The following is a 24,798-nucleotide window of genomic DNA, read 5'->3' on the forward strand; positions in this document are numbered from 1 at the left end:
AAAAAAAAAAAAAAAAAACAGACGCTCCCAATTTGAAGACCCAATCCAAAAATGGGCATCTGAAATGAATAGACATTTCTCAGATGAAGAATTTCAAACAACAAATAAATATATGAAAAATGTTCAAGATCACTGATCACACAATAAATGCAAATTAAAATAACACTGAGATTCCATCTCTCTCCAGAAAGAATCTATCATCAAGAAATCAACCAGTAACAAATACTGGAGAGTTTGTGGGGAAAAAGGAACGCTTCCCCATTGCTGGTGGGAGTATAAACTGGTACAATCACTATGGAAATCAGTATGGGGTTTCTTTAAAAAATTAAAACTAGAGGGTTGAGGATTTAGTTCAGCAGTTCTGCCACCTGCCTTGCAAGCATAAGGTCCCGAGTTTGATCCCCAGTACCAAAAATAAATAAATAAATAAATAAATAAATAAAACTAGAGGCTCCATTTGATCCAGCTCTTCCTCTCCTAGGTATCTTCCCAAAACAGTTAAAAGCATCATACTACAATATTATATGCATATCTGTGTTTATGGCAGCACAATTTATAATAGTTAATCTTGGAAATAGCCTATAAGCCCATTAAAACATGAATAGACAAAGAAAATGCGTTATTTATATACACAAACAGTGCTGGGATTAGAGATACAGACATTCCTCATTCAATTGCGGTTCTGGGACTAGGTCTTTAAATGAATTGGTCACTAAATGAGGAATATCGTTATGTATATAGCATGTTCATCCTGGTAGTTGGGTTTAATTCTTTCCTTGTCTTCACCTTCCACATCCATCCTGGTATACTTCCTTCCATTAGACATACTGTTGTCTCCCTAAAATCTATTTATCGAAGCATTTGGAGTGATCTTTTAATAATGTCAATCATCTTTTCACATTCCTTCCCCCTCACTCACTATGTGCCAGCAGCTCTGAACTCCCTTGAACGTAGTCTCTATGTTCTTCCCTCTCCTACTCACTTTCATTCTTCACATTGACTGACTGATATGCAATACTGGGGATTAAATGCAGGACTTTCACATTGAGCTACATCTCCAGCCCTTTCTTATTTTTCACTTTGAGACAGAGTACTGCCAAGTCACCAAGTTACCAGGGTGGACTCAAATGTGATTCTTCTACCACAGTCTCCCAGAGTAGTGGGGTTACAGATACAGACATTCCTTGTTTAACTGTGGTTCTGGGACTAGGTCTTTAAATGAATTGGTCACTAAATGAGGAACAGTTATTTATATAGTATGTTCATTACAATATTCAGAAGAAAGAAATCATCAAAGGAAACTGACTGGATGAATGCTTTTATTTGTATACCTCATATAAAGTACTGTAACATATAACACAACATAAAACTACTGTACTGTACTGTGCAATACAATCTGTAAACTTAAGAGGACTATATAGGACTGGGGATTCAGTGCAGTGGCACCACACCTGCCTCAGAAGTACAAGGTCCTGAGTTTGATCCCCCGTACCAAAAAGAAACAAACTTATAGTACTATATAAACAAAGTGTACTATACAAAAAATGACATTGAGGCTTTATAAATATGATGTACAGAACTGTACAAAAATTAAAAAGACAGTCATAAATTCAAGTGGCAGGCTGTGATTTGGACAGCATGCCTCAGGTAAGTCCAGTCGTTGGTCATTAAAGGAGGAATATCTATACCACAACTTGTTTAAGTATCATCTCCATAGGAGGGCTCTTCCCTATGACTCTGTATGAATAAGCCATATTGTATTATTTCTTTTTTTACACTTTACAAGATTACCTATATTTAAATTTGTTTATTTTTCTTTGATTACTATTGGCTTCTCCAACCAAAATGTAAACCTATGTCTTATCATTGAGTATGCAGGAGTTCCTGTCACAAGATAAGCACACAAAAAGTATTTGTTGAATGGATAAATGTCAGTTCAACATATGCCAGGTCTTTCTTTCTTTGTTAACCTTAGGCAAACATCCCAACGTTCTTCAATTAATATTTAACTACTATCAAACATGTGTCAAGTAATATGAAAGAAGCTAGGGCCATAAATATGTAAAAGTCAACCTACAAATCTAAAACAGATATAGATATACAAAGCTATTTAAAAAATGTAGTCAGATACTACAAGAAAAACAGTATGAATGATGTATGCCACCCATTACATAGAGATATAACTCTAGACATAAAGTAATAAGGAACTACAGCATGGGCAGCTAGGTTCTGAAAGATGAATAGGCCTCTGACGATAAGATGAGTCACAGGGCTTTAAGGAGGAAGGAAGCGCTTGAATAAAGGTGTAAAGATGAGAAAACATGATGATTAGAAAAGAGCAAACTGGTCATCAGGACTGTGGGCTGCAGTGAAAGAGTGGCAAGACAAGAGGCAGCAGGGCAGGCTGGGCAGTGTGTTTCATACCTAGCTAAGGATGGAACTGATAAAGTTCTTACTTATGAGCCTGGATAGGTTTCCAAATTGTGGTTCTACAAATATGAATTGGACCACAGTATGGGCAATGATTTTAGAGTTTATACACAGATCAGGCAAAAGATGTAAGGTATATAAAGTTGGATTAGGTAGAATAGGGTCAACCAGAGTAAAAAGGAATGAAAGGATATAAAAAACATGGCAAAACAAAAGCCAACAGCAGTATTTCTCAATTTTTTTTTCCTCTCATTGAGTTTATTGGCACATTTTAGGTATACAGTATAGTTACACTCATCATTGGGATCTTGTACCTTTACATAACAGGTCTTGGTTCTCATTTTTTCCCTGTGTCCCTGCCCTCCCTACACCCGCTCTTCCCCTCCCCATTTACAAATACTTTCAATTTGTTTTTTTGTTTTTTTGGTACTGGGGATTGAATTTGGGTCCTTGCGCTTGCAAGGCAGGCCACCGAACTGCTGAGCTAAATCCCTGGCCCCTCAATTTGTTTTTGTTTGTTTGTTTTTTAATTTTTTTTTAAATTGAATTTATTGGTACATTCTAGGTAGACAGTACAGTTACATTCATTACTGGGATCTTGTACCTTTACATGACAGGTCTTGGTTCTAATTTTTTCCCCTTGTCCCCACCCTCCCTTTACCCCCTCCTTCCTCCCCACCTAAAAGCACTTTAATTCCATTTCTACATTTGCTCATATTTTTTTCCTTTCCCTTATTCCCCTTCACCTACCCTTCTCACTGTCCCTACACCTTTAGTCCTTTTCTTCCTATTTCACATTGCTAATTATCCCATTAGGATCTTGAGTACTATTTTAGTTTTTCACACCCTCAATTTGTTTTTTAATGTTTTAAACTGTCATGGAATAAGTTTTGTAAAATGCAATAAAAATGAACTTTTAGAAAAATAAAATATGAAATGAAACAATATAAAATTTAAGCTCCATGTTTTTATGATTATTCAATAGGCATAAAATTGACTTTTTAAATGGCTACAAATGATCTGAAATGTTTACTGTCAATCTCTGTACTTATCTCATCATGGCTTAGTAACAGTAGGTTGGCTGCAGCCTGAAAACTTCACTTTGAGTAGCATCTTTAATATCATGAACACTGTCAGTAAATGGATGCTCTAAAGGTCAAAATCCATGCAGAGATTGCTTATTTGGTAATTGTAAGAACTGTAGTACCATCAAATGAGGAAGTTTGATGGGGGAATGTGTGAAAAAATTTTACAAGAGTAAGAACACTTTCCTTGTTTTATTTTACTATACTATAGCAAAAAAAAAAAAAAGAGGAACTACTAATTTTTAGGAAGCCTAAAGTTCACATCAAATATCAGAGGTTAAAGCAAACTACTTAAATATTTTAAAATGAGTGATTATACAAAGCCACTTGAAGTAAGGTATAATAATGATACAGAGCTTTGGCCCTTTATATTAATATAAATTACTTTCTCTTTGACAGACACATGCACATGAAACTCTACTATTTTGAGAAATGTCTTTGATGGTGGGCCCACAGTGATTTAATTGTCCTTATGTTCCTTAAATCTGTGATATAAATCTTGGGTCACCAGCTGTAGACAAAGAACTCTTCCATTTAACTTGACATTAGAGATTGATGATGCTTCAAGTATAAGCCCATGTTCTTAATAATGAGGAAGAACAGAGCTCCCAATGGATATAAAAAATTGAAATCAGTGTCATGAGAAATGATAAATTTAGGCAAGTAAAGTAGCAGCAGTATTGCCAAAATTAGATGGTTAAAAAAGAAAAAAAAAATAAGCCTACAACAAAAAAAGTTAAAGATGCTTGCAATTATCTGCAATAAATGACAGCCATGACAATCATAATGGAATAACTTATATAATAATCACACACTAATTAAGGCAGTTGATATCCTACACAATCTTTGAAAAAAACCAATCAAAGATACAAACTCTAGAGATGACACTTGATAATGTAATGATATTTGTGGTAGTATTTTTATGATGCTATTGTTCATTCATCTCAAAAATAATGAAAGTTTAAACCACAAAATTTTAGAGTTTAGGTAAATATAGTTCCTTTTTAGGACCTGGCTGGTAAATTTTAAAGATAATAGTCATTATTGCTGATTTAAAAATAAATAAATAACTCAAAACATCTTCTTTAGCTTACCCAAATGGATCGCCAACCACAAGGAATGCAACTTCATTGGTATCGGCATCCTTTAAAATATTATCTGCTTCTTGTTCCACTTCTTCTCTATCAGCAAGAATCAATTTTCTGCCATAAAATTCTTCCTAGATATTTAAGACCAGTATCAAAATGAGAGACAGCAGGTAACCATTTCAACACAACATAAAACAATCTTTGGAGCTGGTACAACTCTTGACAACCATCCAAACACAGATCATTCACTACAACTCATCAATGAGCTAGCACTCTCTATCATGTTGCAATTAAACTCTGTCTTTGGGGCTCTTAATATCCCAAGAGGAAGCAGACTTCTTAACATCTGAGGCTTTTTACATTTTAAATTTACCTTTAAATTTGGCTTATAATAGCCCAGGCAAAATATTATAGAAGAAACACAGAATATGCATGCATGAGCCCTACTTTAGAAACATGGCAATAGAGACTAAATATATATATCAATCAATAACGACAAACATACATGGTAATTAAGGAAAATTTATGGTCCCTGGCTAAAATAATAGGCAACATCAATGAGAAATAATAGAAAATTATGACTTAGCTATTTACAGAACCAGATTACATTCCTACATAATTGCATGAAAGACATATTTAAAATTATATTCCCTTGTTTCTGCTAAAAGACAGTTGCAGGGGAAAGAAATGAATTCTAAATATGCAGGAAGTTTCCATACAAACTTCTTTGTAAATTAATCCCCTGAATTTCAACTCTAGAAAACACCCCAGGAGAGAGTTAGCTAGTAAGGTGATGGTCATATGGTACTGGTAATGGGCTAGTATTCAAGATCATGAAATTCTATGGAGTAATATGCAATTCAAATGAAGTAAAAGTAGATGCATAAACAAAACTGCCTTACACTCAGAAATTGCATTTATTAAAAGGTATAGGTACTGTTGTTCAAGAGTATCTGGTACTCAATATTGTCAATTAGTCAAACGAGTAAATGAACAAATGATTAAGCATCCATTGACACACACTAGTTCCAAAACTTATAATTATTTCCTAATACTTAAGCAAAATCTCTTCCTCAATTATGAAAAAAAATTCTTTTCTATAGAAGTTTCCAGATACAATATTTTAATAGATGAAAAATGCTAGTTTTCACTTTTACCATGTACTTTTTTCTTAAAATTTTTTACATGCTTTCACTTTATGAACCAGAAAGCTTAATAGTTGCAGAATATTTATATTTACACATCTAAGAGAACACACACTTGATTACTGGAAACTGAAGAAAATCATGGCCTTCACTGAACTTCTAACATTTCTCATATTTTGGGGGTTTTGGTGTTGTTGTTTTGTTTTGTTTTTGAGATCAGGTCTTTTCCAGTCTGTCCTAGAGCTCGTTATATAGTCCAGGCTAGCCTTGAAATTGCTGTAGTCTTTCTCCTGGCTCCAGAGTGCTGGGATTACAGGTATGCGCCACCACCCCTGGCAACTTGTAACATTTTTTTTAAAGACCAAGAAGCTATATGCCACTAGTTTAAAGTTAGCAATAATCTTAACCTGTATTTTATAAATGATCTGACAAAAAAAAAACCCCACTCTCAATATTTATATTACTCTATATTTAACTTACCACTTTTCCTAACCTAAGAAACACTTCATGGTCTAAGTAAGACAATACACATTGATATGAAACATTCTGTTATAATCAAATGGCTAATCCTTTTGAAAAATGTTTATAAAGGGAAGAGATAGAAAATGCAGTAAGATTAGCATTATATTATTTTTGTTTATTCATCCAGTCATTCATTCACCCACTGTAACAGTATTTTTTATACACATCTTCCACACCAAACTCTAAGCCTGATGCTAGGAGACAATGGTATTGACACACTTTGCCCCTGTGCTCAAGGGAGGGAGAATTGACTACTATACCATATCATAGGTGCCACAGACACCTCCTGCCAAGTAACAGGCCAGGGAAGAAAATAGGGCTGTATTATTTAACATACGATTTTAAAGTTGGATTATATATTATCCAATGATTGAACCAGATTTTGTATAATCTCAGCCCCAACCTTTTCTACTAATGAAAATGAAGGTAAAAGTAAAATTTCATTTTTGCCTTAAATTGGCAGTTAGATGGAGTATGTTAAATTTATTTTCAGGTATTTGTGGAAGGATATACAAGAAATTAGTAGTGATGGCCTTCAGGAAGGGATGCTGGGATAGAAATCTTTTTCTTGCATGTGTCTTTGTACTTTTATATTTCACACTATTTAGTGGATTAGTCAATAAAAGTAAAAGTAGAGGTTCAAAATAGTATAAAGCAGATGTGAGAACAAAAAAAAATCTTAAAAATAATAAGATTTAAACAAGAAACAGAGAAGTTTACCAAAGGAGACTGAGAAAAAATGGGAAACAGAAATAAACTAAGAGAAACTCATGATACATAAACCAGTTTCAAGAAATGGTCAACTACATCAAAATAAGTAAGACAGAATTTGAAACTAAAGTTCTTGGCTGGGTAAGAACTGTTAAAAAAATAAAGAAATATTTCTGGAAAAGGCAATCAGCCTTCAGGAGTAAGTCATGACTGGAAATGGAGACAATGAAGCCGTACCTTTTCAAGCAGCTTTGGACAAAAAAGAAGATAAAATAATAATTATGGGGAAAAGAGGTTTAAAAGAAGAGACTTTTCAAATAATCAATGATTGAATATGGTTTCAGGAAGAGAGAAGGGTGTTAACATAGGCTGAACATAAAGAAGAAAGAATAATGATGTAGGGCTTCAAAGAAAAGGGTTTTAAAAACACACCTAGATGGAATTACATCTTGAACAGGAAAAAATCCTCATCTTACAAGTAATTTTCTCTAGAGAGAAGATAGATTCACATTCATTACAATGACAGATGAGAAATTAATAAATCTCATAGTAAAATGCTTTCCTTTTTCCAGTGTGAAGTCCTTTACTGTCTTTTTCTCGATATTCTCAATCTCGGTCCACACCAAAACAGGAGAACAAGGTAACAAAAGAGAGCTGGTATCCAGGTAAGGTAAGTTAGAAAGAGAAATGAAGGAACAGATACACTGACAGAAAATGAAGTAATTTCAGAGAAACCCAATGTCAACATCAGCAAATATTTTTGCTTTCCTCCTCCATGGTTTGTTCACAATTATTTTCCCTTCAGGGAAGAATGCTCTTCCTTTTCCCCTTACTAAATATTGTCTATAATAACAATATTTGTACTAATACATTTATGTTGGGGTTACTCTATTATCAGCTACTGTTCTAAAAACTTTATGCATATGAAGTTTCCTTTAATCTTCACCTCATTCTAAGGCACTATGTTAATACCCATTTTATAGACAAGAAACAGAGCATGGAGGGCCGAGGATCTAGCTCAGTTGTTCCACTGCCTGACTCAAAAGCAAACAGCAGTCCTGAATTCAATCCCCAGTTCAAAAAAACAAACAAACAAACAAACAACAACAACAACGAAAAAACAGAGCATGGAAATGTTTAGCAATTGCTCAAGATCAAACAATCATGTTTGCAGAACTTCATGTGTGCTACAAAATGGGTGAAGACTTAGCAATCTCTTTTTGCAAAGTAGCTGGTACTCTAATTAGTCTTCTCTGGCTCTGAGTAGCTTTTCCATCTACTCTGCAGGAGAAAAAAATTATCATTTGCTATTTAAAGATTATAATGCAAATAAACAAATAAAAACACTGTGATATACTTTAGCTCAAATTCCTTCTAGTCCTCACCACCACAGCCTGAACTGATTTCTCTCACATGTATTCCAAAAATAATTAATAACTAGTAATTATTTCACATTTGGGACAGTTTCTATTTCTTACTTGATGACAGCTATATTGTTGCTTTGAACAGACATATAATTTCAAAATCTCTCCTTCCATTTCTTTTCTGTATTGTTACTTAAATCTTCCATTGCTACTTAAGTTTTCCTGCATATAAAGCAGATGAATCATGAATCACATGTTTATGCTTCTTTATGTAATGAACAGATTCATTACACTAAACAGATATATATGATCATAATTTATCCACAGAAAGTGCCTAAAATATTCAAGTTGAGTATACTAAAACTCTTTCCTAAAAAAAAAAAAAAAAAAAAAAAAAATCTTTCCTGGATTTATTGTCCTTAGATTAATTTACTTTTGAATAGAGGACATATAAATAGTATTACCTGTTTGGCAATTTGAAAACAGCTTTCAATTTAAGAGGAGATAAATTTCAGATTTCTGTAGCAATTTCTATGTCTGCCTATTATATGATATTATGTTTATTGATAAAATAAGGCACACGTTGACTATAGAAAATAGAATTTTCTACTTTTTCTCACTGTGTAATAATTATTTGTAGTTAAGATTAGACTGTACATATGGAAATGTAGGTCCATATATATTTTTAAAGCTGTTTGTTTTAAAGAAGAAATATAGAAATGAAGGGAAGAAAGTAGTTGAAGAAAAAATGATTTTGAGATTTCACCATGTAATAGAAGGTAGAAATTTATTTATATCCTACTTTAATCCAGAATTAATTCACTCAAGATAGATGAAATTGCTCAGGGAAAAACATAAACTGCGGTCCTAGAGAACATGACCAGCATACCCAAAAATGAGATCTAGGACAGATTATTCTGCTTGAAACCTATCTTCTCTGTAGATGTTTTCTAAAATTATACTTTGTGTAGCTATTATCTATCCCTAAAAAGGGAGAGATCCAGTACACTATGGAAGTCAAGAGTATTAGATCTCAACCCAGGACTGCTTTGGTTCATATACTCTACCATTCACTACTTGTATGATCTTGGGCAAGTTTTGACTCCTCTTTGCCTGTCAAATATATATGACAACTACAGAGTAATAATCATATTCTACACATAAAGCATTTAAAGCAGTACAAATAAATGTTTTATAATTGTTATTATTATGGAAGAATTAATTCTTATGTTTTAACAAAGTATACATAATTATCTACAAGTGAGGTTGGGCCCCAGCCCCCGATCTCAACTCTGTAGGTAAAAACTCCATTAGTATTAAAAAAAAGAAAGAAAGAAAAAGAAAAAAGAAATTTCAAAACTGATGGCACCAAAATATTTAGAAAACATAAATTTTATAAAACATTATCATATGCATCTTAATAAAAACCTATATAACTATCCAATTATCTCGAGTAGACAAATGAAGAAAGTGATGTTCAGAAGTTTAGAAATGTGTCCACTGACAACTATCTTTTCTGAACACTTTTCTGCCAGTCACGAGAAGAGACTGTAAGACAGAGATTTTTTTTAACCTATATTACACAGCAAGAAATTAAAGGACTTTTCTAAAACTGTGTAACAGAACAAAGACAAACCAGGTGAAAACTTTCCTCTATATCATGCTCTGACACCTTATTTATAAAATTCCTAATTTGTTATTTGTTCTATTCTCTTAAAACAATCTTAAATTTATTCTAGTTTTCCTTGCTCACCCATCAGAGAGATCTATTTTCCATTATCTTGAAATTACACAATTTGGTTCCATCTACAGTATAAAACCGAGGTCAACAAATCAGTCAGTCATTAGACAAATTTTATTTCAATGAATGGCTATTTTAAGTAGCAGTCCTTAATTTCTTCAAGATTTTAAAGTAATTCTGAAACCTTCAGAATTCTCTGGGCTGTAAATCTGAGAGGATTGAGACCTGAAATTCTGTAAGTCTATCTTTTGTTTGGAAGACAAAAGTAACAAAGACAATTCTAAAAATCTGCTCCCTTGCCCCACATGTCCATCAATCTTTTGATTTTAATCTATATTCTCCTTGGAGTTTAACAATGAACCTGAAACTAACCCTTCCTCTAAAATTTACTGAGCTCTTAATGAGGATGTGCTAAATGTATAATACGCTATCAAATCCTCTGGTTACTTAGTCCCAGGTTCACTCAATAGGCATAGACCTTACTGGGAGATGCTGCTTAAAGATCTCTCTGGATATGTTACAGACAGAGAGGCAATCAGCATTCCCTCTGGAAATACTTCAAAGGGGAAAGCTTTCAGCTTGGTTCCTGAATATATAACCAACTCATTAAGACAGGGTCAGCCACTCATTAGTATTCAACTCAAAAAGGATTCCTTGGCTATCTCATGAAATAAGGGATTTTGATAACTACTCCCCCATGTAAAACAACGTTCCTTTTTTGTTTGCTGGAGAAAGCCACAAAATTAGACTTATAATGCAGGTCAAATCATTCTTTAATTTTGATTTCCATTCTCGTACTTCTCGGGTCCTTTATTAACAGGAGATACATGTTAAAAGGTTTTACAAAGCAGACATGAAAAGTTTCATTCAACTTAGTGTACGAAAATCAGATATGAGACAGTTTTCTTCCCAAGAGGCCGGGGAACCTTAATCACCTACCAGGGCTTCCTTCCCCACAGTCAGGATTGAGGTGTAGGCTTCCAGATACACTCGATTGCAACGTCTTACAATTTCCAGGCCCTTGACTGTGATGTCCTTGGCATCTCCCAGACCCAAGCCGATCAGGTAAAGCATTTCGAATTCCTGGGGGTAAGGAGACTGGAGGACGAAGTGAACAAGAAAAATGTCAGCTACACTGAGGACTCCTGAAGTCTAGATTTTCCTTCAGAGGGACAAGACACGAGTGAGGTTTGAGGACACATATCACACTTCTCAAGTACCGAACGGAGCAGTGTTTTAAATAACCCTACGAGCAGGTGGACCGATTACCCGACAACAGAACTGTAGGTGGTTCACTGTCCTCCTCAAAGTGCCAACAGCGCCTTTCGACACAAGGAGCTCCTAAAAAGGGCGCACGGCCCGGCCACTGTAGAAAGCCCGTCGCCCGCGACACCTACGGTGTGCCGCAAAACGCCCGCGCTTTACTGCATTTTTACGACTAAGCGGAGGGGGTGAGGGAGCGGCATTCCAGACGCTGAAACCTAGAACCCAGCTCGGCTGACAGTGAATGATTCACGGCTTGTTGGGGATGGAAGGCGTAGAGTGTGGGCCGGCGAGTCGGTGGGGCGCCCCCAGCACGGCCTTTGGGGAAGGACCGGCCTTCCTACCTCGCCCCCTTCATGGTCCCGGGTAAGTTCCGTAGCTCTTCGACCCGGTAAGCGGGAGCGCAGGGGGCCGCGCTCGGCGCCACCGGACTCTCCAAGGGGTGGTGGCTGGGAAGGGCTTTCCTAGTTTGCCCAAGCGCACGGATTTTAATCCCCGCCCTCTTCGACTATAATTGAACCAGCCACCTCGACTGTGAATGCGGTTCTGCAGTGACTTCGGGTTTGTCCCCGGGACCTTATGCCGGAATGCCCCCAAGGATCCGCTGTAGTCATCATCAGTGTCGGGAATTCCAGACCCGTGCCTAGAGAAATGACCTTTGAGGGTGCTCACGGATTTCAGACCTCCCTCAAATGGGTAATTCCTATCAAGTGGTTGTTCGGATGTCATTCCGGTATCAGAAAGGTTTTGGCTGAATGCTCTTTCTGAATCCACTAGTGAAAAAATAAAGTTCTCATGGCTTAACCGTATCTTGGTAGGCAGTGTTGATCCGAATTTTCCTTGTTCATTTCCCACAATACTACGTGTCGTGTGTGTTTTAGCACAATTCTCATTCCTTAAATCCTGGTTCTTTTCTTTCAAGAGTTCCGTCTGTCTTTTGCAATTTGTCATTCTGTACACTTCTAGGTGCAAATTCTGTGTGCACTCGCTACACTAATTTATTCCTCACACCACATTGGGGAGGCAGGGCAAGCAATGGCACACTTGTAATCACAACTACAGGGGAGGCTGAAACAGGAGAATCCGAAGTTAAAGGACAGCCTGAACAACTTAGCAAGCCCTTGTCTCAAAGAAATCAAAAGGGCTGGAGTTGTAAGTTGGTTGCAGGGCATCCCTGGGTTCAATACACAGTGTGTGTATGTGATGGAGTGGGTTAAACTTTACACAAACAAGAATTTCAAAAAGATGCTTAACATCATTAAACATTAAAAATATAAAAAATTAAACCAGGGCAAGAAAACACTGTATGCTTACTATAAAAATAAAACCCCAGAAAATTTGGCTATCCAGGTATCCCCTAATACTTTCCTATCTCAAGTTTCAACCTGTCATACAGGCTGCCCTTTTGTATCAGCTTTTTGCAGGGAATCTTCACCCCGACGCATATCAAATTCACATCCAAAGCTAAAGCCATCATGTTCCTTCCCATATTAGAGTTTCTCTCTGAATTATCTATGTGGTACACGAGGAGGGGGTATCAGCATAAATTTTCCCAATCCAGGCCCTTGTCAGTCACCCGGATATGCAGTCTGTCATGTCTGCTTTTAATAAAAACCATATCTACCCTACGGCCTTGTTTCAGACCCTCATTTTGTCTCTGCTTTAGCTGGTTAACATGTTTTCTTCACTTTCATCCTTTTATTAGTGGGCATGGAGTTCTAATAAAGAGATAGTCTAAAGATATCACTCCCATTCTAAAATCTTTTTGAGGCCAGGAGAAAGTCCAAGCTCCTTAACCTATCTCACAAGATCATCCATGGTATGGTTACCCCCCTACCTTTCTAGTCTTGTCTCTCTCCATCAAATGAGCTTTTTCTCCAGCAGTATTGATTGCCTGTAGTACTGTGCCCACAATGTGCTGCTTTGTACCTCTGTGCTGGCATATGGACATTGAATACCATCTCCCATTCCCACTTACCAAGTTAACCGTCCTTAAGCCTAGAAAGTCTTCCCAAAGATCTCCAAACCCCTAAACTGTTGGTGTCTTTATCGCACTAATGATCTGTCTGTAAATCAGTAGATTTACCTTTTTTTGTAATATCCTTCTGTATTTCTTTACTTATGTCATCAATTTCATGAAGTCAGGAACTGTCTTACTCATATTCTCTTTCCTAAGACAGCATGATGCCTGGCACATAATACATATTCAATAAATGCTTGTTTACAGGTCATTATATATACACTAGCAGCTGAGCAGTTTCTTTTGAGTTATGATGTGTTTTCTGCCTTAAATGCAGGGGTGATGTGTTGAAAAGTTATGATATGTTCAAAAAGTCATCGATGGAGTGTGAAACAAACTCATGCTACTTTTTAGGGAGCAATTGTATTGAAAGGTTCATGACACATGTCACGTATACTTCATATGCACACCATTGAACAGATAGAATTTTCAATATGCCAAAATTTTGTTTGTTATTTTCAGATTTTGTATGGTTTGAAGTAGAATCACAGTGAAAAGACATTGCCAGAAAGAATAAGTAATCCAAAGAAAGGAGTGCTTTATTTCCTTTTTGTATGCGCAAGGAATCAAAACACTACTTTTAGATGTAGAAGTTTCAGTTTTTGGTCTTTAAGATTCAACTCAAATAATTTATGCTATATAATCCTTAAGAAACCTATTTTTCTACCTGCCTTCATTCCTTACTAGGTGTATAAAATTTGGGGGACTTTGCTACAGGTAGATAGATAAAGGAGTTGTGGCAATCTTTTCCCTGCCCAGCTCAACAAATATAAGCAGCAGGGTTTTGCCTAGTCTTTTTTGCAGAACTCTTCTGTAGGATTTGGATGTTTCTCCCTTTAAAACAAGTTTCAAATATGACTTTTAGGAAAACTTTCAAATGTAGGAAATTTGAAACACAATAAGTGTTTGTGTTGCCACCTCCTAGGCTCTATAGTTGTTAACGGTCTGCTGTGTTTGCCTTATTAATCTCCCCAGAAATCAACTATTGTCTTTCTTGATGTATTCCCAAAGGAGTTTCAGGCATCCAGTATACATAATTATATTTTGCTTGAAAGATAAACTTCTTCCTAGGTAACAAATTAACACAATATATCCAGCATGTAGCTGATTAAATCTTACCATTTCTTCACCTTACTTAGGGTAAATTTGAAAATGTTTACCCTAAAATAATTTCAGATGTTTTTAATACATTGTAACATTATTGATAATGAAAGCAGCCATAATACTGATTTATTTATTATAGCACATTTGAATTCTGATGTGTAGCAGGAGGAGTGATTTTATAGTGCAGTGACTCCAGAACAAACATCGAATGAAAAAAGCCTTTTTTTAATTTAAAGAATTACAAGAATGAATGAGACCTAAAGAGTTTTCTACTTTATGCTCCTGCTTTTTGATAGAACTGCACAAAATCATCCCTGAAAGTGAGTATCCATGCATTTTCTGAAAGAGCTTTAAAAGATTTCTGTAATCTTTGTCACTAACTCATTTTTAAGACCCTTACTATCAGAAGTTCTTCCTTAATTTACCTTGAGGCAGTAGTCAGATACACACAGTCAGAAGTAAAAACCTGAGTTCATTGTCATAAACACGTATACTGCGTTTATTTTGAGATAATAACAGTTGAGATGGCAATGTGAACAAGTTGTAATTTACATGGCATCTAAAAACTAATCTTTCAAACTTCTTATTGGAGCTTGTTGTTTGTCTATTGAAAAGAAGCCATCGGGGAGACTGACTAAACTCTGTCTGACCTTATTGTTGATAGAGAATATTATTTTACTCTGAAGCTGGCCTTTTAACCTACATGTTCCCAGACATTGCCTTTGTTACAAGAAATCTTGATTAATTTTCTTAGAGTCTAGAGACCTTAAATTGATTGTTGTCATTTGCTAACAATTCATGAATAAGTGGTAATTTAAAATAGTACTGCTTTAGGAGGAGCTATGTTTACTAATGTTAAAAAAAAGATTTGAAATCAGTTTATTGTACATTTATTTACTTAGAAAAAAATCTTTTTGTTCAGTCATCTTGCCCATATTTCACATTATATAGTGATGTAAAATGCATAAATAAAAAATTTAGGGGTATTTTCTGTGAAAAATATGTAAAATTTTATTGTCATTAACTCCAGCTTAATAGGTTTGAGACTCACCATGTGGAAATCATCTAAAACCCTGTATGAAAGTAGCTCCCCTGTGTGTGTGTGTGCATTTGTGAATTGTTTGTGTTTGTTTCTAAGACATTCTATACTTGGTAGTTCCTTCAGAGTAATTCTGACTCTATTTCAGACTGCCAAGTGCTGGGACTACAGGCTTGTGTTACTGTACCCAGATATCCTTTAAATTCTAGTTTAGTAGCCCTTCATCCATGGTGTTTTTGTCATTTCATCTAAGTTGCAACTTCTTTCCTTCTCTTGATTTTTATTGATGTCTTAATATTTTATTGTTATTACATATTATTTTTCTAATTATACTATAGATTTAAAGGTAAGGGCAATATTTTGTCTTTATATTCTCTAACATCTATGAAGTGCTCTATTCATATGATGTTAAATCAATATTTGTAAAATATCTTGGTGAAGATGCTACTTAACAAGAGGAGACAAGTAAAGATACATTAATGAAACAATAACTCAAAGGCTAGAAATAAAGTGATTTGATAAAATATTGCAATGATTTATATATATGGTGATAATCTTGAGTATACTCAGTGACAAAATAAGTTGAGATATGATTATATAATGTACATGACTATTAGCTTTCTGTTGCTATGACAAAATAACTGAGAAAATCAACTTATAAGGAGGAAAATTTTATTTTGCCTTATGCTACTAGAGATATCAGTCCATGATCATTTGGTTGCATTGCTTTGGGCCTGTGGAAAGGACATGGCAGGTAGTGCTGCTCACCTCCTGAAAATAGGGAGGAAGCTGGATCCCTTTATCCATTTTAAGGACACATCACCAGTTATCTAATTTTCTTCCACCAAACCCTACCTCCTCTTAAAGGTTCTACTAAGCAAATGCATCACCATCTGGCAAACAAGTATTTAGCATGTGAGCCTTTGGGGCTCATGTGAAAAAGGTCCAAACAGTAACAATGACCATGAATACATTGAAGGGGCAGAATTTAGTTAAAACCTAATGGGAATTTGAACTGAAGCCTGCTTCTTTTAGACGTTTACATCAAATGTCAAGATAATAAAAGTAAATCCATATCCAAATTAATAGTACTCTACTATTGCAGGCTGAGCTTGAAGATGGCTCTTCTCCTCCCTACTCCCTTTCTCCTCTATAAGCTAGATTATAGATCCTGGATGGTACAGCCCCAGGAGGTAGTTACATTATGTATCCTTCCTGTTCCCTTTTTGCTCATGCCCAGATCACAAGACAGTCGTGCTATGTTCAGCCTAGGCCACATAGTCGACGTAACACTAGTTACCCTGCCTTTTCTTCCTATTTGACTTGCACTGTAAACTAAGAGCTCACTGGACTCCAGGCAGCCATTGACCATTAGCTCCTGATAGGATATGGCTCCACCTGGTCCTAGCTTTCAAGCATAATTTTGGTATGTGTCTTTCTTTCTTGTTCCTCCGTTCTCTTCATCTCCCACTGCTCTCCTCGGCTTCAGACCCTTTGCCATGTGGGTCACAGCATCTGACATCCAACATGGCCAGTACGAGAGACTTCAGGACTCAGGTGAGGAGACACCTTCATTAGCGTGCACAAAGAGGGGATGTGAGTGGTTCACTGGGTGTTAAATCATGGGACAGTCAGGCTCGCATGGATGACAGCTCTGTATTGAAGTGCTACACAAATTGCTAAAAGCTAACGGGGCTGAAGTTGAAGATCAGCGTCACTCATTCTTTTGTTTGGCATCCTTGTCCTTGCTTCCTAGAGTGGGATTTGGTGAATCTTGACACTTGGCATAAAGTAGGGAAACGGTTGAGAGATCACTATATTCCTGAGGGTCTGGATAAGATTCTTGTTTTTGCCTTTTCTTTGTGGTTGTTGGTCAGAGAATGTTTAGATGCCTGTCCTGCAATCAGATGTACTACTGAGAACATGGCACAACACATGATGCCACACCTGAAACAGGCAGGATTATGACAAAATTAAAGCAGGATCCGAGCTGCTAGAGACAACTGAGGGGTCAGTGAGGGGAATGGAGCCCAGGGCCCGGGTAGAACCCTTAGCCCCAACAGAGGAGCCCTCCTGAGTTTTCTGATTGCTCTTCAGACGGCTTAGGAAACGAGGCAGACTCAGATGTAGAGTATGAGTTAGGGCTTGCAGCTCTGGCTGCTCTTTCCATTTCTGTGCCATTGCAATCAAAATCGAAAATAGTCACACTATCTAAGGCAAAATCAAAAATAGCCAACTGTACTTCATTAGAGGTAATTTTGGCTGTACCATAGATGTCCACTCTTCCCTCCTACAGATGGCGCTCCAACAAGCTCATACAGGGGAGCCTGGAAGGTTTCAGGCCTGAAATATACCCCATCATAGAGGTTCCCAACCCAAATAATGCAGAACAAACACTTAGGCAACATGAGCCTGTTCCAAGAGCTAAAAATGGCTGCCGTTGCATATGGGCCCACAGCTCCTTTTACTATGGGATTCCTGGAGGCAGTAGACACTGCAGCTATGTCCCCAGATGATTGGAAAGCCCTGACCAAGGCTTGCTTGTCCCCAGGTGATTATTTGCTGTGGAAGCTGTGCACAACTAGCAGCATGTAGTTCCCATTACTATGGTCATGCTCATTGAAGAGGGCAATCAGGCAGGTCTGGTTAACCAGTTGATTTATGTCCACTAGCTTATGATCAGATACAGCTCGCAGCCTTGTGAGCTTGGAGAGAGCTCCCATCAAAAGAGGAAAAAACGTGGATATTATGATCAGACAAGAGCCTGATGAGCCTTTCCAAGATTTTGTGAGTCAACTTTTACAGGCGGCCTCCCGTGTTATACATTATCCTGAAGTGGGACAAGTAGTAATTAAATAGTTGGCTTTTAAAAGTGCAAATGGCATAGAGAGGTATTGTGCCCTCACAAAAACAGACCTAATTGGAAGATATGATTAGACTGTGCTGACATGGGCCCCTCTCATGTTCAGGGGACTACCTTGGAAGCCTTTTTTACAACCTCAAACAACAAAAAATAATGGGCCTTGTTTTCAATGTGGAAAAAAGGGCCACAGGGCCATAGATTGTAGAAAAAGGGCTTATCACCAAATACCTTGCCCAAACTAGTGAGGAACAATGGTTGATTTCCCTTAGGAGGCATGAAGCCTACCTAGTGCCCAAAATGCAGGAGTGGATACCACTGGACAAATGAATGCAGGTCTAAGACATATGCTGATAGCTGTTTGGTTCCTGGAAGCGCCCAGTGGGGCCAGCCCTGTCCGCGTCAAACAGCCAGGGTGCTCTCTCTCTTTTTCCACCTAGCTATTCTGGCCAGCTGTAAACACATCTCCGAGCTCTGAGCGACACCAGGGAGCAGAGAACTGGTCATATTGACTCCAGACATGGGTCCTCAAGCACTCTACAGTAGTATGCCCTGTCAGAAGGCACTGTTGGATTACTGCTGGGATGTAGTAGTACTGCCTTGAAAGGGCTTTAAGTCCTTCCAGGAGTCATAGATGCTGACTATGTGGGAAAAATAAAAATTATGGCTTTCTTTCCCTGTGCCACATTTACCCTTGTTTCACCTCACACATTTGTGCACGTTCTTCCCTCTCTGGGCCATTGCATCAGGGAAATGCCCCTGTTGATAACCTCATTGCCCCTTTGCTTCCTAATTCTCTTCCACTTGCCCTTCAACAGGCCACCACTTCACATGTGTTTTTCACCAAAACATTTCCACCCTACGCAAGCAGTTTCATGTTTCTTGAGAACATTGTTCGTATCTGTTGTACCTGCATGATTTATGTTCTGTCACCCATTCAGGGTGTCAGTGCTAGGGGCCTGCATCGTCATGACCTCTGGCAGATGGATATGACCCATGTGCCTGAGTGTGGTCACTTCAGAAGTGTTCGTGTTTCTATTGATACCTACTTCTCCATGATCTTCTGCCAAACGTGTGTCATTGATCACTGTCTTCATGCTTTCCAGGTGCTTGGTTGTCCAGGGGCTATCAAAACTGATAAAGGTCCTGCCTGCACTAGTGCTCTTTTGAAATGATTTTGTGCAACTTTTTATATTTCACTCTAAATTTTATTCCTTATAATCCTCAGGATCAAGCAATCATTGAACATGCCAAATTCATCTTTAAAACTATGTTACACAGAATGGGATAGTACTCCCTAGTTCTTATAAGCCTACACTACTGTAATAAATGTGGCATTATATACCTTAAATTTTTAAAATATCTGGACAAGGCCTTAAGGCAACAAAGTATCACTTTTTTCCTGGTTACCATTCAAAGCATAAATTTGTTCACTGGAAGGACCCAGCCACTGGTTAGTGGTGTGGACCAAGTCCTGTGCTTACGTGGGGAAGAGAGTTCATTTGTATCTTTCCAGAAGCCACTGATTGCCCTGTCTGGATGCCAACTTGACTGGTCCGGCCATGTGATGGTGGCAGATCTCGATGTGTTCAGTCCTTTCAATATTTGCAGGCACACTGTGGCTGTCATGTTTGCACTCTTTAATTGTCCAGATTATACTCATTGTCTTATTTCTAGTCTGCTGCAGAGCATACCAGCAACAGCTGCTCTGCCTCACCTTGGGACACCAGAATCGCCTCAAGTAATAAAGGAGAAAAGGTGGAGATGCTGTGGGCCAAGCCCAAAGATGACCCTTCTCCCTGTTCCCTTTCTCCTCCATAGACTAGATAACAGACCCACTCTGTTTGACTAAGATTGTAGACCCTGGGTGGCGTAGCCCTTTCTTCCTTGTTCCCTTTCTGTGTGTACCCCAGTGACAAGACAGCCATGCTATGTTCAGCCTAGGAAACGTAGCACTAGTTACCCAGCCTCTTCCTGTTTTACACTATAAATAAATAGCTCACTGGACTCCAGGAAGCCATTGGCCATTGGCTCCCAACAGGCTATGGCTTTACCTGGTCCCAGGTTTCAGGCATAATCATGGCATATGTCTTTCTTTCTTGTTTTTCAAATTTCTTTAACTCCCACCACTCTCCCCAGCCTCAGACCCTATGCCATATGGTCACATCATTCTACATTCAGTTTTGTAATGTTTAAAGTCACAGTCTTGTAACTTTTTTTGGTTTGTCACTACCTTTGATAACTATAAACAAATTTTTTGGTAAAATTTCAAGAAATCTGGAAGGAGCTATGGAATTTTTCTTTCCACTTAGAACCAGCTACACACAGAAATAGGGAGAGTTGAGGTTATTATAGCAGATCATTTGAAGTACTTTTATATTCCCATTCTAAAAAGGTTTCTCAGAACTGGAGTTACTTATTTTGGTAAATCACTTTTTCCCCCCAGTACTGGGAGTTGAACTGAGGTTCTTTTCAGTAAGCTACATCCTCAACCCTTTTTTAAATTTTTATTTTATTTTATTTTTCTAATTTTGTGACATGGTCAGGCTAGGCTTGAACTTAACAGTCCTCTTGCCTTATCCTTGCAGAATGCTGGGACAACAGATAGCACCGCTGAATCTGACTAGATCACATTTTTGACAGGTTCTTGGACATCCATGTTTTCCATCGTATGTGGAAATTTAGCTTAATTCTTTCCACGGTTCACTTGCAGCTTCTGATACCTTGTTGGTTTTAACTGTGCCTTCACTCTAATAAGTATTTGTTTATTGTGTCTTATCCTTAGAACCATGTGCTGCATATTTTCAGGGATAAAGAGAAGCCTAATTCACTGGGCCATTTACAGCTGAGGAAGACAGCATAAATATCTGCACAGTAATATGTGCTATAGTAGAAGTACAAGCAGTATGCGAGAGAACTGGAATGGCGGGGATTAAAATAGATGCTGCTCTTGTGGCTTGGTCTAATTCTGTTTTCTGTAATATTTAGGTCATGCATGGGATCTCTTTCTAGATGCTTGATGGTTTAAGGCTGGTCACCACATAACCTATTTGTGTATGTCATGATTTGGATCGATTGTATGGTTGGATATTGTCCAGGGAACTGAGCTTATTGCAGAAGGGACAGCACTATAGATGGCCTTCATCCTCATAAACATGTTAACTGGATTTTTGAGGATTCCTAAAATAACAGTTTCATAGCAATGGACTTACTCTTTTTTTTTCTGGAATGCAAAAATTAGCCATTTTGTCCATCTTTGTTGGGGTTTAAGAAGGGGTGAATAATGTGTATTCACAATTAGGATGTCCTTTCTTTCAGATACCAATTGAAGATTTCTTGATGAACATAAAATCCATACAGCTAAGTGGATGTAAGGAAACACATAGGAAGTATCTGTCTTCTACATGGCATATTAATTAAAGGAATTCTTTTAAACCCTGTATCCATAAGTTCCTTTTGTGAAGCCTGTTTTCCTCAACTTGATTTTTTTCCCCACTATTTATTAAAAGCACTGTTTAAGCTGCAGTGCAGTTGTTATTCTATGGGCCTGGAAGAGTTCAGCCTTATCACATTATGTGTGAATGTATTTGAGTGACTCTCAGTCATCCTAAGTTTATCCCTTCATTGCATGCTATCTTGAAATTCTTTTTTTTTATTGAGTTTATTGGTAAATTTTAGGTATAGGCAGTACAGTTCCATTCATCATTGGGATCTTGTACCTTTACATGACGGGGTCTTGGTTCTCATTTTTTCCCCTTGTCCCTGCCCTCCCTTCACCCCCGCTCCCCTCCCCATTTACAAACACTTTATTTCCATTTTTTCATTTTAAATTCTGATGTTTATGATTAGGATTTGTTCTTTTTTGGGAGAGTTAAATAAATGAAATTTTATTAATAATATAAAAAAGTTGTAGCTACTGTGCAGATCCCATTCAAAAACTTTGTTCATGTTAGCTTGTTGTTTGGAACTACAGTGGCACTGATACAACACTGATATATGTATAACATTTAATTATGTAAAGAGTCACCCTGAGAGCTCTCTTAATCCCACTTCTCATACCAACTAATTGTTATGTCTTTCTTTCCAGTACTCTCCATGCCTGCTGCTCAAGCTTTCATTCTGGCCTTCGTCATTTCTTACATATACTGTGAAGTAAACTGTAACAGCTCTCTCTATGTCAAGTATAGGTCTGACCCATCTTGTAGACTGCAGTAGTGTTTTATCTAAAAAATTTCATTTTCTCCTTAAGTGAAAATCTTCATAAATTTTGTTCATTCAGTCTTTCTATAATATATAAAATTTCAAATTCCTTAGAATAGTATACAGACCTTTCTTAGATTTTGTCATTCTTCCCAGCTATTTCTTCATTCTCCTTTTGTACACCTTTTACTCTGGCCATGCTGGACTTACTCTCCAAGTCAGCTATTTCCTGCCATCACCATCACCATTTTGTGCATGTAGTTCCACTCAGGAGAATCATCTGCCAGGTGGATTCCTATTTATTTTCAAGAGTCAGCTTTATTCTTTGGTCTGGGGAAACTTTTTTATACTCTCAGATATAAAGTGGTATCTATAGTCTCATCACTATATCTGGTAGCACCTGCCCTCTTACACTAATTAATTGCTTGCGTATTCACCAATGGAGTTTGTGTTCCTGGAGGATATACAGTGTTCTCTTGGTTCTTGCAACTAGCACAGTATCTAGGATATAGTTATAATAGTAATAATATTTCTTTTGAATGAGTGAAAGAGTAGACAGTATTCTAGATTTAATTTCCCAGCTCACAAGCAACTTTGAATATTCATTATATGTGGTAATTTATCATTTGGAGAGGCATTTGAATCAAGTGTGGTTACATGTGGGTATGAGTCACCCCATGAGGATTCTAGCCAGCTAGCTTTGAGTGACTTATTTTTTCTTCATGGAAATTACCAATGTTCTGTTGTAAAAATTTTAGTTATAGAATGAATTCATTCGGTTTTTAGTAGCCCTTTTATAGAAAGTACACCTCTGCAGAGCATTTTATTTGCATTTTAATAGTTAATAGAAAAAAATGGCATGGAAAAATTTCTTACTCTTCAGTCCTGAAATTTATTTCTGATATTCCTCTACAGAGAATGCACATAAATTGTTGTTTCTCTTACATCATTTTCAAATAGGCTCAGTAACATTTCCTTTGTCAATGAATTCCCTATCCCTTTAAGTAGTCAATCTTGAAATTATAGTCTTAATTGTTCTCTTTATAGTGTATTACCTCACCATTGTTCTGTTTTATTTTGCTTTTTAATCAGAACCCCCTATACCTCATCTTGTTAAATAGATACCCTTACCCTTTTCTAATTTCTTCTCTGAATCTCTTCTATTTTCAGACACCTTGCTTCTTGTAGCACCCTCTTCCCCAGTAGCTTTTTCTGTTTAGCCTGTTAGAACACCCACATATTAAATACAATCAGAACAATCTTCCCTATAACCATTTCTCTTTCTGGCATTTCCAAATACTTTTTCACACACACAGTTTTAAAAAAATGCTCAGTGATCATTTCAAATTCTTCATTCCTGCTATTTGCTTAATTGATTTTATTTCTATTCATACTATAATGAAACTTTTATAATGGTAACTAATGATTTGCATGTTTTTAAAGTAGGGAACATTCTACTACTGGATCTCTTCCTACAGCTTTTGACTCCTTTGAAAAACCTAGCCATTATTTATGTTTTCACAGGATTTCTTTCCTGAGTTACCATCTTCTGTATTCATCAGTGTGTCTGCTATATTTTGATGGACCATAACACCTCAATATGTTCAAAACTGAACTGTTCTTTCCTATCTTACATGCTTTTCTCCCTAATTTCCTGTTAGTGAAGAGAAGCACCACCTAACCAAAGTCTCCCTCATCCTTACCCTTTCAAATTCAGTAAATCCAATTCAATTTTACTTTCTTAGTATCTCTTAATTCTATCTCCTTCTTTCTGTCATAATGTTTTTGTTTGTTTTGTTTTTCTGAGACAGGATCTCACTATTTAGTTCAGGCTGGCCTTGAATCACAGCAGTCCTGCCTCAGCCTCCCATGTGCTGGCTTTACAGGTGTGCACCACCACACCTGGCTTTTCTGTCCTAATTCTAAGGCCTTATTGTTTTCCTCCAGAATTACCTCTTTATCCTTTCATTGATGTTCTCCAAGTATTTTTTTGCTAAAACACATCTTAGACTGTTAATGTTTTATTCCTCTGCTTGAAGTTCATCAGTGCTTCCCTACAACATCAGAGATAAATCCTAACTGTACGTGACACAACATATATGTCATTTTATCCTCTAGCCACAATGTCTCTGACCACATATATTGGTTCTCCAGTGTGCTGGTCTACTTCACATCAGGCCTTTAGGACCATTCCAGTCTACTGCTGTCTTCTTTGCCTCATTTTAC

At 37.1% G+C, this 24,798-nt stretch overlaps 1 protein-coding gene across 3 annotated transcripts in view; it reads right to left on the bottom strand.

Annotated features, from left to right (window-relative positions):
* The window catches only part of Dph5 (diphthamide biosynthesis 5), a 43,084-nt gene extending 31,602 nt beyond the window's left edge, over positions 1-11,482 (bottom strand). For 2 of the 3 annotated variants that reach the window (XM_010639086.3, XM_010639087.3), the window contains exons 1-3: positions 11,356-11,482; positions 11,026-11,184; positions 4,610-4,734 (exon numbers count right to left, since the gene is read on the bottom strand). In XM_010639086.3, coding sequence (XP_010637388.1) covers positions 4,610-4,734; positions 11,026-11,160 — 260 coding nt within the window. In that variant the 5' untranslated portion in view covers positions 11,161-11,184; positions 11,356-11,482. Of the gene's footprint in view, positions 1-4,609; positions 4,735-11,025 lie in introns of all 3 variants that reach the window. The other variant, XM_019209761.2, reaches the window with a different exon arrangement.
* Between the last annotated feature and the right edge of the window lie 13,316 nt (positions 11,483-24,798).

This window comes from Fukomys damarensis, unplaced genomic scaffold, assembly GCF_012274545.1.
Source record: "Fukomys damarensis isolate Sample0158 unplaced genomic scaffold, DMR_v1.0_HiC HiC_scaffold_33, whole genome shotgun sequence".
Lineage (NCBI taxonomy): Eukaryota > Metazoa > Chordata > Mammalia > Rodentia > Bathyergidae > Fukomys > Fukomys damarensis.